The sequence below is a fragment of the Sesamum indicum genome, linkage group LG7, assembly GCF_000512975.1.
Source record: "Sesamum indicum cultivar Zhongzhi No. 13 linkage group LG7, S_indicum_v1.0, whole genome shotgun sequence".
Taxonomy (NCBI): Eukaryota; Viridiplantae; Streptophyta; class Magnoliopsida; order Lamiales; family Pedaliaceae; genus Sesamum; species Sesamum indicum.
Genome location: NC_026151.1, coordinates 7,145,846 through 7,162,568, shown reverse-complemented (window position 1 = coordinate 7,162,568; position 16,723 = coordinate 7,145,846). Strand labels below are relative to the sequence as shown.

The following is a 16,723-nucleotide window of genomic DNA, read 5'->3' as shown; positions in this document are numbered from 1 at the left end:
TTTTACGAATATTACTCACTTTTAATTTTACTATGTTTAATTTTTTTTACAAAAATCACTTTTTTAAAAATAAAAATTTTCAATAATTAATGCTCCCTGAGCGTCACATATATGCAAATATTGACCGCCTCAATGAGATTTAATGGAATGAAATTTAACAAATTTTTTACATAAAAATTAAAAAATATTACTATGTAGCCAAAAATAATAAGTATTAATCTCTATATAGAAAAATTTAATCAATATTTTTAGATATCAAGCAATTACAAAGGCAGTGGCAAAAATTGTTTCAATGTACACGACAAGACGATGTAATAAGAACTGTCATATTAGAAACGATTTTTTATTATTATTATTTTGTAAAACTGTTACAAAATAACGACTATATTTTCTAACAACTAGTTTCCAATAATTATTTAAGGCCTTCCAAAGGACGTTACAAAAAAACTTATATATATTCATTTCATTTGTTGTAAAAATTCTTATACTATGATTTTCGTTCATATACATTTGATTAGCTTGTGATTATTACTAGAATTTTGGACCGTCAACTAGTGTTGATCATCACTTAAGTTGGTTGACCAAGTAACAGAGACTAATTTAGTACTTGAATGTGTTTTATTAAATTAATTATAGTACATTTACTTATTTTAGTTTTATGATTTTTTATTACTCTTATATCATATTAATTATATGTATCTTTCTAAATAGTGTACGTATTACTGTAATATTTATAAATACGTAGGTCGTCAAATTAGAAAATTAACTAGATATATATTTTTATGTATGGATACAGTGATATATATATATTGTTACTAGAATTGAGGAGATGAATATATAATAAGAATCTCCCAGGAAGGCAGGTCTGACACCGGAGTTTGAGGATGGGCTTAATACTTTCATAGAATTGGCAAAGAATCAGCATGGACATATATATGGAGACAAAATTAGGTGTTTTTGCCGAAAATGCAAAAACATAAAGTTCAGAACACCCGACGATGTCAGTCATCACTTGTGTATGCGAGGATTTATGTCAAAATATTATAATTGAACTTTGATGCAAGCCGTTACAAATACTTTGTAACGTCTCGCTTAACCGCGATACGCCTAGCCATTATAAAAAAAAAAAGTGTTATAAATTATAAAAACCGTTCTAAAAATCGTTCCAATAAAATGATTTTTTTGTAATACTTGCTTATGGAAAAAAAGGGTCAAGCCGATTGGGTTGATCACTAGAGGCCCAATTCCTTTAGGTCGGGCCTTTTAGATAAATGGTTGAGTAGTTTTGTACTATATAAATTGATAATATTCAAATTAGTTTTTTTCTTTCTCTCTCTGTTTTTTTTCTTTTCTATCTTTTTGTTAACCTCTTTATTTGTTTAATTTTACCTCCCTTACCTCTCATTTCACTTTTCTTATCTAGGTTTTTTTTCCATCTATTTGTTTATTTTTAATTATTTTATCTTATTTTTTATTTCACTTATTCAAAATTAATAAATACTTAGATAATTAAAAAATTGCAACCAAATTTTAATAAATATTTTTAAAACTATGCATAAAGTGCATTTACACTCCTAAATTATAAAATATGACAAAATGGTCCCTCATGATATACAATAATTTTTTTATGATGAAAATACCCTTATTGTTTACACTCTTGAAATATCTTTATTACCAGCATCCTCCTAAATATAATCTGAATTATTATAAATTTTTTTTATTAAAAATAAAGACTACCCAAAATTATAATTTTTATATTGAGTATAGAATCTATATAAACTCCATAAATTTATAATTTTTATATAATTAGTAAAAAATTTATATTATTTTTGTCTGGGTTGTTATATATATTGAACTTTTTTTAAAAATAAATTATCAATATAAATTTAAAATATTATATAGAACATATATATACTTTAAAATATACAAATCTATAATATAATTAATATATAATATTTTATCTTTTTTTAAGTAATGAATTTTTATTATGTGGATATGTAATTGAATAAAAATTTATTTATAAAATATATTTTTTCTATAATATTATATGCATTATGTATTGACACATTTTTACATGTATTTTTAACATAATTAATTGACTTTGTAAAATATATTTGCATATATTGAGCTTATAAATTATAAATATTATTTTAGAAATAAAATGTGAGTAAAATTTTAAATCACTAAAAATAATTTGGAGGAGATATTTTAATAAATCATATTTTAGGAAGTATAATAAAAAAATGTATGGGTATGCGAGAAGGCATTTTTGTCTTATCAATGCTAAATTATTTTGTCAGGGTTGTTTTTGTTACCTTTCATACTTTAGGGGTCTAAACAAAATAAAATGCATAGTTCAGGGGTGAAAAGTGTATTTAATCCTTAAATTTATGATGTAATTATAATAATTTTGTCCAAACCAAATAAAGAAATTAACTTATATTAGTGCCTAAATTCTTATTAATAAAACTAGATCTCACAATTATTATTAGGGAAAATTATTTTTTTTTACAAGTATATCTATTAACTAATTAGTCCTGTAAGTTCGCAAAATGATGACAATAGTCCTGTGGTAATCATGAATTTGTTTTTTGTTTGAAAAATATGATACGGCAGATGAGTTGTATAATATTTTGGGGATTCTAATATTATGTGGCTTTGAACTTGACTTTTAAGCCATGTAGGACATGTTTCGGAGGGAAGAAACTTCCTTTTTCCCTCCAAAACTCATTACGCATGGAGAGTACAACTGAATAAGTGGTCGGACAATTCAACAAAATTTGCAACGTGTATAATTTTCGACATAAATTTTAAAAATTGCTGAAAAATTTAGAAGAAAACCCTAAATCGGACTTAATTTCATCATATTTGCAAACTTATAGGACTAATCAGTTAATGGGCATACTTATAGGACTAAATATAATAGAGGATAAAATTAAATGATGGAAAAAATAATTTTCTCTTATTATTATATCGTCATCCCATGTGATTATAATTACAAATAAAATCTTTGTGATTTGAAAAAGTATATCTGATACTCCTGATGTTTGTTTATGTCTAACAAATTAGATTATTTTATTAACATTTATATTTATCCCTGATTGACCTATTACTGACTTATTGCATGTCAAATAAATCTTTTTCTTACCGACTTCTCACATGCATTAGCGTATGAAAAAATACAAGGATAGTTTGGTCAGAAAATATTTATTTAACCTGAAATAAGTGAGTAATAAATCAGTTGAGAGTAAATTAATATGAATTTTTATTTAATTTTTTTATTAATATAATCAAATTTAATGATTTTAACTAATGAGAAATATTCTTATTAAACAAAAATAAACGTAAAAAATACTAAATATAAATTTTCAAATTACTAGAGGTTTGCATGTAATTACATTAAATTTGAAAAGAAGGGATTATTTATCCCTTATTATAATATCAATATGATAAGATTTGTTGTAAAATTGGGGTTGATTTGGGAGCAGATTCACCTAAATTAATTTCTAAAAGGGTTGTGTTGAATCCAATTAATTCAATAAACATTATATGTGTGTAAATAAATTTTGTACTTATGTACAACTATATATACACCACCAACAATAAGAGCCGCCCTCATTCTTCCTCACACATAAAACGTGAGAGCAGTGGGTGTGTCAAGAAAATCCGTGTGTGAAAAGGAGGGAGCTATGAAGGGGAGTTTCTCTGCAGAGACGCGAGTGGGGAGGGAAGGGGTGACAGTGACTCTCGACGATTTGAAGGAGAAAATGGCAAATTTTGCAGAAGAAAGAGATTGGGATCAGTTCCACAGCCCCAGAAATCTACTTTTAGCCCTGGTTCTTACCATCTCCTGCTCTCTGCCGCCATTAAAATTCTTCCCATTTCGTGCTTTTTTCACCCCTTTTGTGTGTGTGAGAGTGTGTGTTTGTTTCTGTTTATCTGGGTTTTCGTTTCATGTGAAAATGTGGGTTTCAGCGTGGGCCAAAAACCCTTGAGAAATTATCTTTTTCTCTGTAATTAGATGATCAACTTTGCAAGCATCATGAACTGATTTCTGCTGTTTGTGGTTTCTCCTTTAGTGGCGGGTGAAGGTGTTTCCCATTTGTTTTCCTGTTTAAGTACCAGCAAGAAATAACACGCGGTCGCTTCTTTAGTATCTGTCTCATACCATGCACATACAAATAAAGGACTTATGTATTTGGTTTCTTTCTGTGTAATCTTTTTCCTCGGTTTTATGATGATCTGTTGTTTCATTTCGATTTTTGATCCTCTTTTGCAAGTTTTCCACTCCTTTAGCCCTTACCCATTATGCATATTGGATAAAGATTCAGTCTTCCCAATCATTTCCTAACTTTTGCAGCAAGAAATTTGTTTTTTTGAGGGTGGGTGGGTGGGTGGTGGGGTTGGGGGAGGGGAGCATATTGTCTTTCTTTTGTGGTGAAGTTTGATATAGTACTAGAGCTGGGACAGTTTTCTTGCCTGGTCATAGATTGCTCCTCTTCGTGCAAATTCTGAAGATACAAGATAAGTATTATAGTTTTGTTTAGTTGCCCATAAGAAGACAACTTTTGTTGAATTTGTTTTTCAAGGTATAATTAACATTTGATGAAATGTGAAGGGCATAACTAAAAAGGATAGTTGGAAAGCCCTTTATCATGTTCAGCTCTCTATGTACCTAGACTGAGATGGTGAGTAAAAGATAGAGATAAGTGAGTGTTTTAAGAATATTTGGTATGTTTAGTCTTGTATTATAATATAATAAGTTAAAATATATTAAACTGTATGTTCTGGAAAAAAGAATATATGCAAACATTTAGAATATCTTTTGTTACCTTTTATACAGCAAAAAGATAAAACCAAAGAAAGACAGTGTATTTTGTCATTTTATTATGTTTCCTAGAATATAATTATACCACTGCAGTCAGAAAACACTGTCTGAAGTAACATCATGACAGCATCAGAAAGGCCACATTAAAGTTCCCATTCAGCCACACAAGAATCAACTTTTACTTCATTTTTTTAGCCAAAGTGGCACCACTATCGCTATTTGAGTCTTTTTATGCACTTGCTTTCTTCTAGTATTATCCCATTTTTTAATTGCATGCTTTGTTGATTCTGTCAGGTGGGTGAAGTGGGAGAGTTGTCTGAGATTTTCCAGTGGAAAGGTGAGGTCCCAAGAGGCCTCCCTGATTGGCAAGAACAAGAGAAGCTGCACTTGGGTGAGGAGCTTTCTGATGTTTTGCTTTACCTTATTAGGTTGTCTGATGTTTGTGGTATTGATCTTGGGAAAGCTGCTCTTAGAAAGCTGGAACTCAATGCCCAAAAATACCCAGTTCACCTTTGCAAGGGCTCGTCTCAAAAGTATTATCAGATTCATAACAGCAAGGATGATGTACCTCAGAACGGTGTCTAGATATTGTTCATGAAAATGTTCTTTGAAAGGCTTTCTCCTTTGTTGTAATTGGCTGTTGTGTTTTTGTTGGATATTGATTTCAAGTGATAGTTGAGGTGGTTGGCTTTTGGGGGCTACCTCACTTTTATATCTTGTCATGCCTCTTTGTTCCTTTGGTTCTATGGCAATTACTATTCAAGAAATCATTGGTTGGAATTAAAGTGTAGATTGTGTTGTGGTAGAGAAGTGAAGGACAAACTTTGATGCATGAGGTGGGGCATATGTTGTTATGTGTACTGTGCTCATATTACAAGAGTGATGCATAAGGTAGGAATTTTCTTTGGCCTGTACAATGGGGTTCAAGCTAGAGGGGGGCAGCCGAGTCTGAGCCTCGGGTTGAAGCTTGACTCGAACTCCAATTCAGTGAGCTCACAAGCTGGCTATCGAGCTTTTCTTTTTTTTTTTTTTAAAAAAAAATATTTTTTATATATATTTTATTTGAAGGTTTTAAGTATATACCTATATATTTAATATTATATCAAATTCATATTTAAAATTCACCCTATGTTGTAATTATTAATCAATATTATATATTTTAATTTTGAGTAATTACAACTATTTTTTTTTAGGTTTGACATAATTAAAAAACCCCATTATTGTTTGGAAAATTGCAAATACTTCTGATTTTAATGTCTGTCTAATAATGAGTCCATTCTGTTAGGTTTTCATTCAATTTTTGTTGTGAACCGATCAAAATATCATTTTGAATTATAAATTATAATTTTATATATATTAAAAAATTATGAACTAATAATTTCTCTAGATTATTTATTTTTTACATTTTTTAAATATATATTTTTTATTTTTTAAAAGTAATTCAACAAGGATAAATTAGTAATGTCCACTTCACAGTCTTGGAGCTATATAATTATTTTGCATTTGAGAGGGGTATTTGTAATTTTTCAAGCAACGAGGGGGTATTCATAATTATGTGAACCCTCAGGGGAGAAAGTTAGATAATAATAAAATATGATATTTTTATTTATATTATTTAATATTTTTTTGAAATAAACTTAATTAACATTTTAATAAGTTTTGATAATATTTTTGTAAATAATTATTTAATATGATGCATATGAATTTTATTGTTATAGTTTAATATCAATTGTAATCTCTTATACTTTTGTAAATTAACAAGTTCTAATAATTAACATATAAATTTTTTGTATTTATTGTGAGTATGTATACCAAGATACATAATATGCAATTTATTTTACTAGTTACAAACTTATATTGCAATTTGGTGATTCTCATAAATTAATCTGAAGATAATAATAATGATGATGGTTGAATAAGTTTAATTATTTCAGTTGTTATTGCATTATATCAACACATATATAAAATGAGGTAAATTACTGTTTAGTTTAAAAAATTCTTCTTTTATTTTTCTATAATTAAAAGAAATAAAAAACTTAAATTGTCATTATCATATTTTAAAAATATATGTTTATGACTATTCTCATTTTACTTTTAGAAAATAATTTATATATTTATTTTGTTAAAAATTAATATATAATATAATTCAATTAAAAAAAAAAAACTCTATCTGGACAAATATAGATTTTTAAATTTGATAAATATATAACTATAAATTATGTGCAGACATTTAAATAATTTGATGTATATTTTCTATACTTATGTTATTACTAAACAATATTAGATATATAATAAAAATATTTTAAAGCCCTATAATCGTAACATGCTCACATTAAAACATTGTAACATATGTCTGGATGAGTTCGAAATTAGGCTCGAGTTCAAGCTCGGCTCGATAGGGAATGAGATCATGAGCTCGAGCTGATTCCTTGCATGTGGTTTAAGCTTCAACTCTAGCTCGAACCTCTTTCTTATAAACTCATCGAAAAATTATTCGTTGATTTTTTGGTTTAAGTTTCTCACAATTGTAAATATATTTTTGTTAGATCGAAAAATAGTAAATTATTCATTTGAATTTTTTAATGTCTTATAATGTTTGCTGGAGAAGTGTATAAATACAAATTATAGTAAAGTGTTTTGATAAATAAAAATAAAAAAATAATTTAAAACACACCAAGAAACGCTAGTGAAATATCAAGAATTGCACCATACTTACCACACATATAGAGCATTATTGTTGTTCTCCTAATAAGAGGGTGTTTGGTTAAGCTTATAAGATTTTCAAAATATCTTATAAGATATTAAATTTATAAGTTTCATTAAAGTATTTGCTAATTTTTTAAAGAGATGTTTTGGATCTTATAAGTTTTTTAAACAAAAAAAGTTAACTTCTCTAACTTCTTTTATAACATCTTATAAGTTATATAAAATTAATATATCATAAGATAAAAATATCCGTATTTATATATTCACATACACACCCACACACATTCTCCTCTCGCTCTCTCTCTCTCTCTCTCTCTCTCTCACACTCACACACACACTCTATCTCTCTGATATTTAAAGAATATTTTTTGCTATTTTATTTTTTTAACGTTCGAAAAAGAGAAAATATTTTATTATTTAATAATAATTACTATATTTAAATAAAAATAAGATTGGTATTGATATTATATTTATTGAAAAATATAAGTTTAAAATATTATAAATTCTAGGACTAAAAATAATCATTGTATTAACAAAAAGAAAATCAATTATATATTTATATTAATATTCGACTAGTATGAATATACATATATATTATTATTCAAAAGTTTAGGCAATAATTCTGATGCGTGTTTTAGCATGGGTCCGATGGACTTGAATTTGAGCGATGGGCTTGGATTGACTAAGAAAGAATTCAAGAGAAAAGGAGCTGCAAAATAAAATGTTAGCACTCCGATATGCAAGTTGGTACTTCATTTGAAGAATAATAATTCGAAATAATAAAGTGTGTTAAGAGAATAAAGCGTGATGATGGAAAAAGAGAAGTAAAATCGAGTTTGACAGTGCAATATAAGTGCAGTAGAATAATAGCCAAATCTCCACCGGTTGAAGGTGTCCCCCCACTTGGGGATAGACTCTGAATTTACAGAGGATTGTTCTCCTTCGCTAGGGAATTGATTGTGCCTCCTATTCCTGAGGTGGACGGATAAAGTTAGTTGAGAAAAGACATGATCAGGTTTATCTTTTACTAATTTTACTGTTAGGGTCGCCATTTGGGTGAGGAAGAGAATCCATATCTGAGGAGGACTCCTGGACCCTAGGGAGTCTCATTGACTCAAGAGTCCAAGTTCTTGAGGGAACCTCCCACACCACGCGTATTCCATGCTGGTGGAAGGGCGTACATGCAGGTTTCTAGTGTATGCCACGTAGGCTTCAGATAGGGATGTGCGCGTGGAGGCTGGGCCGGTTGTTAGTATTTAGGCCACAATATTAGGCTACGTTAAGCAGGCTTCCTCCACACGTGCGATCGTACTTATGGAAGGAGGTCTTTGGGCCCCCTCGCTCATTTTTGGCCTCAATTTTTTGGGCCACACCCATCAAATTCATTATTTTTTTATGTTAAAATTATCTATTAAATTTTTTATTTAGAATTAAACTAAAGTGCACTATTTATAAAGGTGTTTTAATTTTTTTAAAGCAAAATATGTCAAGAAATAACAACTTATTTGATCATAATGATATTATATCCATTTTAATTATTTTACCAATAAAATATTTTATTATGTCAAACACCCTAACATCTTACAAGTTTTTCATATTTATAAGCTTTAACACTTATTTTATCCAAACACTTTCATAGCTTATTTTTATAATAAAATCCTACACCTTATAAACTCCTAAAATATCTTATAAGATGTAGGAGCTTATAAGATGTTTTAAAAAGTTATAGCAAACATCCTCAAATCTCCACTCTCATTCTTAGATTAATTTATAGGAATTACTAAATTTTGACACAAATTTATAATTAATAAAATAAATTGCACAAAATGCATAGTATGTATCCTGATATAAATATAAAATTCAAAAATAGATAAAAAAAATCATAAGTGAATTTCTTGTCAATTTAAAAAAGTATAATGTAATACAAATATATATTAAAATATAGCATAAAGTTTATATATATCATATTAAATAATAATTTTAATTACAAAAAAATGTTTTGATTTACTAAGTCGTTGATTAAGTTATTTTTGCATAAAAATTAAATGTATAAATAAAAGTACCATAATTTATTATTATTCAAAATAAAATGTATGATATTGATTAATAATTATAATATATGGTCAATTTTGATTATAAAATTAATCAAATATTAAATATATACAAACATTCAAAAATAAAAATATATAAAAAATACAAAAAAAATAGAAAAAGCTCGCGAGCTAGTGCACAGAACAATTGAGCTGGAGTTGGACTCGAGCTCAAAATGGAGCCTCGCGAGCCGGCTCGATTCATTTACCACCCATAATCCTCCTACCTACACAATAAATAAAAGCAAATTCTCTATAATTAATACCAAATCTTTTTATTATTAATTTATTCTCCGTATTGGTAGAGCCAGATTTCATAAATAACTCATTTATTCCGCAGCTTATGTTGGAGTTGGTAAGTTGGTGGCGCAAGAGATCTAGAGAAGCGTGCCTGCCTTGTGCACATGCATTCAATTCTCACTCATCATAGACTCCGTAACTGTCTCTCTGCAAATTCTGCCCACAAACCCTCTAATTCTCCTCTCTAGGAGAAATGGGCCATTTCGTATCTGTCATATCTTATGAGTAGTGGGGGTTGAGGGGGAAGGAGGTGGGTGGTGGAGGCCGGGTGGGCGGGGGTTGGGTTTGATTTATTTTTAATAATATAATATATTTTTTTTATATTATATATAATTATATATAAAAATTATTTAAAATCATAAAAAGAGAGCGTGTATTACATCTTCTTCTTTAAGGAGATATTTTATTTCATTTTAAAAAATATAAAGAAACATTTTACTATTATTTTACAAAAAGATTATGTACATATTCAATATTACATAGAGGTACTGCATTTCTGGTTACTATATTTCAATTTTGATAATTAAATTTTTTTATAAATAGATTAATTAATGAGTGCATAATTCTTAATCCAGGACTAGCTACACACAATTATCCGTAATTCAAAAAGGTAGAAAAGATTGAAGCAACTTTTTTTGTTCAGTGTCTTAAGAATGAGATTATCAGTTCAGTTGATTATTTATATTATATAAAAAGAAAAGGCACTTTTCTCTAAAAATTGGCAATTATGACACCCAATGTTTATTTTGTTATTATGTCAATAATACCCCTAAGTTAATTTTTATTTTTTTCTTTTTTGCTTTCTTTCTTCTTTTTTTTTTTTAGAAAAATGATATATCAATTTATATATAGTTTTTCTTATTCATAATATATTTTAAAACGTAAGATATGTATGCAAGGACAACGTATCGTGACCGTTAGTTTTATAAAAAGAAGAGAGTTTGAGTATTTTGACATAATTTCAGAAGGTGTCAACGTTATTTACCGTAACATTTTTATTGTAACTTTTTTATTTGTCCACGTATCAGGTGTGCGTGAACTGTCACTGATTAATAAAGGGCAGTGGTCACTCAAGTTATGATGTGATTAATTGTAATATTATAAAGGGTTTATTATACATAGACTCCTTTAAAAATGTGAATTACACTTTTACTTTAAAAAGTTTTAAAATTATACTTACACTCCTTCAAAAATTCATTGTCTACACATAACCTTTTTTATTTATTAGGGTTTAGAGGAAAAATGCTGAAGTTAGCAAGATACTAACAAAAGTTTTCGATTTTACCCCTCATTTAACAATTTTGGATAATAATTTTGTACTTATAAAGAAAAAATGTAATGACGGTAACCTCACTGCATATATACTTCGAAAGTTCTATAAAAAAATAATTAAAAAAAACTCACTCCATATATAGATATTAATTACATTTATTTCTTTATAGGTACAAATCTATCCATAAAAATGTTAATTTATTATAATATTTTTTGCAAATATCAATATTTTTCATCCAAATCCTAACAAAAGAGTTCATGTACAAGTAGAGAATTTTCGAAGGAAGTGTAAGTATATTTTTAATTTTTTTTGAAAAAAAAAATAATTTTGCATTTTAAATCAGAATTTACGTATAATTAACCATATTATAAATTTAAAAGATGAAGGAAATCAAAAGTCAAAAACTAGTTTTTTTTCTTTTTTTCTTCTGGTATCAGAGGCTTTTTGCTAGAGCCCCTCCCCATTTGTTTTTAAACTTATCAACACTGTAAACCCTGGATCCTAAAAACCCTAGCTTCATGATCCATGTTTCCCCCTGACAGGCTTAATACACACATTATCGGCGACCCCTTCTATCACAATTAATCGCTCACCTGCTGCACTACTCCCTTTTTACTGTGCCTTCAATGCTTTTCTTTTATTCTTCTCCTGCGTATCAGACTTTTTCTTAGGTTTCTATATTCTATTTTTGTTTCTTTCTCTCTTCATCTTGCGATTTTTCTCTGCACAGTTGTTGAATCTGCGTGCTATTGTCTATGTTAGGGTTTAATGCAATTCATTCGTCCGATATTGTAAATGAGTAAATTATACTACAAAAAAATAAGACATATATTATAAATAATAGGGCAAATTGCAATTTTCGTCCAGTTTCTTAGGGGTAGTGGCATTTGCAGTCCAGGTCTTTATCAAAATAGTATTGTGGAACAATAATTAAAAAAAGTTGGCAATTTTAGGACAAATTACCCTAAATCAGCCGGAATTGAGCACGAGGGAGGCACGTGAGCTGTTGAAAATTGGGGGAAGCTGACGTGGCCGGTGAAACTGCGAGGTGTAATTTGGGGGGACATGACGTCGTTATGGGTTGCTCCGCCTGCAACCCTTTCTCCATTCCTCACCAACCTCCTTTGCCCTCCTTCCCGCCGTCCCCCACCGGAAGTGTTCTGGGCGCCTCCCCCTTCCGCCGCCGCCGCGCGGACAAACGCTTAGTTCTTAACGTCCACGCTCATAAACACAATCGCGTTTCCCACTTCACGCCCCTCAATTACTCAGCTCCTTCTCGTGACAACAACAGTAACAACAACAGCGGCGGCGGCGGCGGGGATGATGGGAGCAGCAATTTCTTTAATTTTAACCGGAATCCGTTTTTTCTCTTGCCTTCTCACTTCGTATTCACTGGCGAGGAAGACTCGTTTTCCGTAACTCTGCCCAAACACGTCTATTTATTACTAATCACTGCGTCAGCTTCGTTCAGCTATTTCATTTTTGCATGTTCTGAGGCGCGAGCAAAGACTGATGATTTATCGAGAAATCTGAGGAAATCGTGTTTGAGATTAGGGGTGGGAGGAGGGTTGAGCTGGTGCCGGATTATTCGAAGGATGAGTTCGTTGTTCCTGAAACAATGTGGTCTTGGTGGCTAAAACAATGTCCACGTTGGCAAGCTGACGTGGCCTTTTTTTTCCACGTCAGCTTGCCACGTCATGTTCTCCGATTTTTTTTTTTACACCTTGCAGTTTCACCGGCCACGTCAGCTTCCCCCAATTTTCAACAGCTCACGTGCCTCCCTCGTGCTCAATTCCGGCTGATTTAGGGTATTTGTCCTAAAATTGCCAACTTTTTTTAATTATTGTTCCACAATACTATTTTGATAAAGACCTGGACTGCAAATGCCACTACCCCTAAGAAACTGGACGAAAATTGCAATTTGCCCTAAATAATATTGCAATTCCGTAGCTAATGAGATGGACTAACATTGAATATTCCGTTAGCAAATTGTGTATTAAAATTATTCAAAAAAATAAGATATGTAGGGAACAAAATAGCTACAAATATTGCAAAAAAGTGTACGTACATTAGTTGATTTTTTAGTGCTTACACTTTTGTTGCCAATCTCCATTGCTAGTGCAACAAATTAGCTACAAAGTTTTGCTTAGGGAATAATTTAAAAATAAAAATTATGGAGTATTTTATTTACAGAGTGAACTGCGGAATGATCGTAATTCTGCAAATAAAATTTGCTAGGAAGTCTCATTTGCAATGGAAACCAAAATGAGTACGAACGTTCTGCCGTTATAGTAAAGAATATAGCTGCAAAAATTTTATTTTTTTAGTAACGACACTGCTACAAAATTTTGGTGGAAAAAATTATTACATAATTCAAGTAGCTATGGCATTAAAAATTAGTTGCTACAAAATTTTCCTTTCTATTGTGACAATATTGGCTACAAATTTTTTGTTATTAGGTGTGATACTATGTCTTACATGGATTATCAACTAATAAGATAAACAATATATAAATATTGGGCAAAAAACTAAAGTGCATCAATTGAATGCTTTTCCATGAGTTGTTAATAATTGAATTTCAGAATGCACTCAAATGGGTTTGGAGGCGATTCTCGCCATCCAACAGGCTTGCGACCCAAAGGCGTGACAAATGATATTAGAGTGAATCATCTGACAGAGTCGAGAACTAAGTGCAATAAGAGACCAAGTGTTAGATATTTGCAACGAATATTTCGTCATTACTGCAACAAATAGCCATGAAAACTAAAATACAGAGACGTGAATTACTATTTTTTTTTTAAATGAAAAGATATAAGTTGCTCATTTACTATATAACAGATAAATTACTTATATTTTTCCCGTTATATATTATGATCTATTTTGTTTGTTTGGAGTTTTAGGATCAGGATATATAGGATATATATCATGGACAGAGAATTGGAGAGGTTGGGTAAAGCTCTAATTAATCCTAACCAAGGATAAGGATACCAAATTCAGATTGCCAAGGGAATAAATTAGAAAAATAAATGGTTTATGCCCATATTCTAGCTTGGTGCCAAGGTAACCTTGAGGCCTTAAAAGGGAAAAAAAATGCAATATTGATCCATTAATATAGGATGTGGTGATATTTTCGATCCAAAATCATTTAACAATAGTATTTCAAGATTATAATTTTTGAAAAATGGTAATGTTTCAGTTCAAGAAATTCTAATTTGGCTGGATTCCTCACATAAGCCACACGTGACCATAAAAAATTGAGGATTTCTAACAAATTTGGCCATCTTTGCCTTTGTGTCATAAAAAAAATCCGACCTATATATCTTACATGACAAGGGTCACGTGTTTTATTTAAACACGTCATTCTTACCACCTCATCATGATTGTCAAATCACCATACTTTTGGAGGAAAAAGAGCCGCACATAGGTCTCTCTATACGTACCCCAATGCTTCAAGAACAGTTATAAAATGTTGGAGAACAGTTATAAAATGCTGGAGAAAAATCCAAACACTAACATCAGATACTCGTGTTGTCATCTTCTTTAGTCTCGTAGTCCTCAAAACTATCTTCTTCATCTTTGTTCTCTTCAATATCAAATTCACTATAAGGTGAACAAGATATCTCTGCTCCCTGTTGAAGTGCCACATAAAGATCAATGACTAGTTTGTATACCATTTGGATCATACAAGTCGTACGTCTAAATATCTGTAACAACTTATGGAATAGTTATGACTTTCCTATGATCATGTTGATATGCAACATCAGACCATTGAGACTCATCAACTACTCTTTGTGCCTTGATTTTGCAAATAACTATCTAATCAACTTTGTCTCTCCTCATACTTGGATACTCTATGTAGTAAACTTAAACTGCTTGTTGTGCCAATATGGAAAAGTTCACAATTTTGGTAAATTAACATCAAAGAGATCATAACAAAGGTGTACCTCAAGACTGGACATTGAGAGTCCGATAAAAACTTACATTAAGTATTGCATTCATTGGATGAGTATCGTACTTCATTGGCGACAAGCGTTGGACGTCTATGCAGTTTTAGTAGGTCAGTTAGCAAAATGATCAACTAACTAAATTAACTTGCAGGAATTATCATATGAAAGCCTTTGAGGCTTGGTCGGTATGACTAGAACTCTCGAATTCGATAGTATGGGAGGTTTCCTCAAACTTGAGCAACCATGACAATCACATGCACATAATAGTTGTATCTTGAATCTCAAGAGGTGACTATATCTTGGACATGATCATTATAAGCCTTGTCCAGTGCGGTCAAAATATGTAGTGAGGACGATGGGCGGAGCAAGCACAATCTTGAGTTTTGAGCATAAACGTCTATTTTAGTATGCGAACCTACTCATAATTTTGTGTCAAAGACTGTCAGAAGACTGTAGACGGAAGAACTGTGACCGTACGAAATTTATAAGCCTAAATATTCACACCAACATTCACTTAGTTTCTAGTGCCGTGAACTGTTGCTAGATGGCCACCCGCAGTGACGGGCATTTCTGAGTAGTGGTTAATCATGAATAATTAATTTAATTAATCATTATGTTGGACACAAGATCAAGTCTAGTTGAAATAGAATCTGAAGAGTCAAACATAAATCACTGATGAGGTGATAGAATTAACTTGAAATTAATTTCAAAAAATAAAGATTAGTTTAATTGTATTGAATTAATTCATAAAAGAGTATAAACGATTCAATCATTTACACATGGGATAGTCCATTGATAGATAGCTCAAGGTTAGATTAATTAAATTAATTTACTTAGGCCTACTTTGATTAATAAGTTTGATTTATTAACTAAAGGAGAATGGGTTTATGTCTTTGATTGAATTAAAACCCATTAGACTCTAGACTTATTTTATTTTATTTAAATTAAAGTTCCATTAAAATATGGCTCAAGGCCGAAGTTGACTTCCTTACATGAAAAGGAGTTGGATTCTTCCTTATAAGTAAAGAGAGTTGATTGATTTTGGTGCATTTGGAAAGCACCAAATTTGCCACTGCCCTACATGGTAAGTAGGGGCCCAAAGCACAACTCAGCCATAATAGGGGCTTCGTCTAAAATATAAAATATTATTTATTATATACATGCAGGGACGATGTACCGAGACGCTAGTTATTACAAAAGAAAATTTTTTGTCGCACCAATTTTTTAATACCCAAATTTACCCTTAATTTCATTTCTTCCCTTAAAAAAAAAGTTAGATTAGTAATTTCAATATTTTTTAATAATCTCACAATTATATTTTTTTTTTATATGCTCGCGAAAATTGCATGGTACAACAACTAGTTGTATAATAAGTTATAATTTACAATCATTTATACATAAAACATCAAAGGTAACATGGATGGAACCATTACGCACGTAGTCTCAAACATCAATATTTTGTAGTTATGATATTTGAATGCAGAACCACTTAGCGGCGGACAATGTTTGTGACACTGACTTAACTGCAGCAGCAGCCATTGTTGAAGAAATATTTGAGACATGCATGCAGTGATATGAT

The 16,723-nt window shown here is 30.4% G+C and overlaps 1 protein-coding gene across 1 annotated transcript; it reads left to right on the top strand.

Moving 5' to 3' along the window:
* LOC105166477 (dCTP pyrophosphatase 1-like) lies at window positions 3,601-5,609 on the top strand. The gene is made up of 2 exons (XM_011085847.2): window positions 3,601-3,836; window positions 5,123-5,609. Exons 1-2 carry the CDS (start codon window positions 3,690-3,692, stop codon window positions 5,411-5,413), a joined length of 438 nt encoding a protein of 145 aa, XP_011084149.1. The 5' UTR covers window positions 3,601-3,689; the 3' UTR covers window positions 5,414-5,609.

Excerpts from the sequence above, each read along its gene's own strand:
- LOC105166477 (XM_011085847.2), top strand. The coding sequence starts at position 3,690 with ATGAAGGGGAGTTTCTCTGCAGAGACGCGAGTGGGGAGGGAAGGGGTG. Across the intron at positions 3,837-5,122 it reads GAAATCTACTTTTAGCCCTG|GTGGGTGAAGTGGGAGAGTT; the intron begins GTTCTTACCATC and ends TGATTCTGTCAG.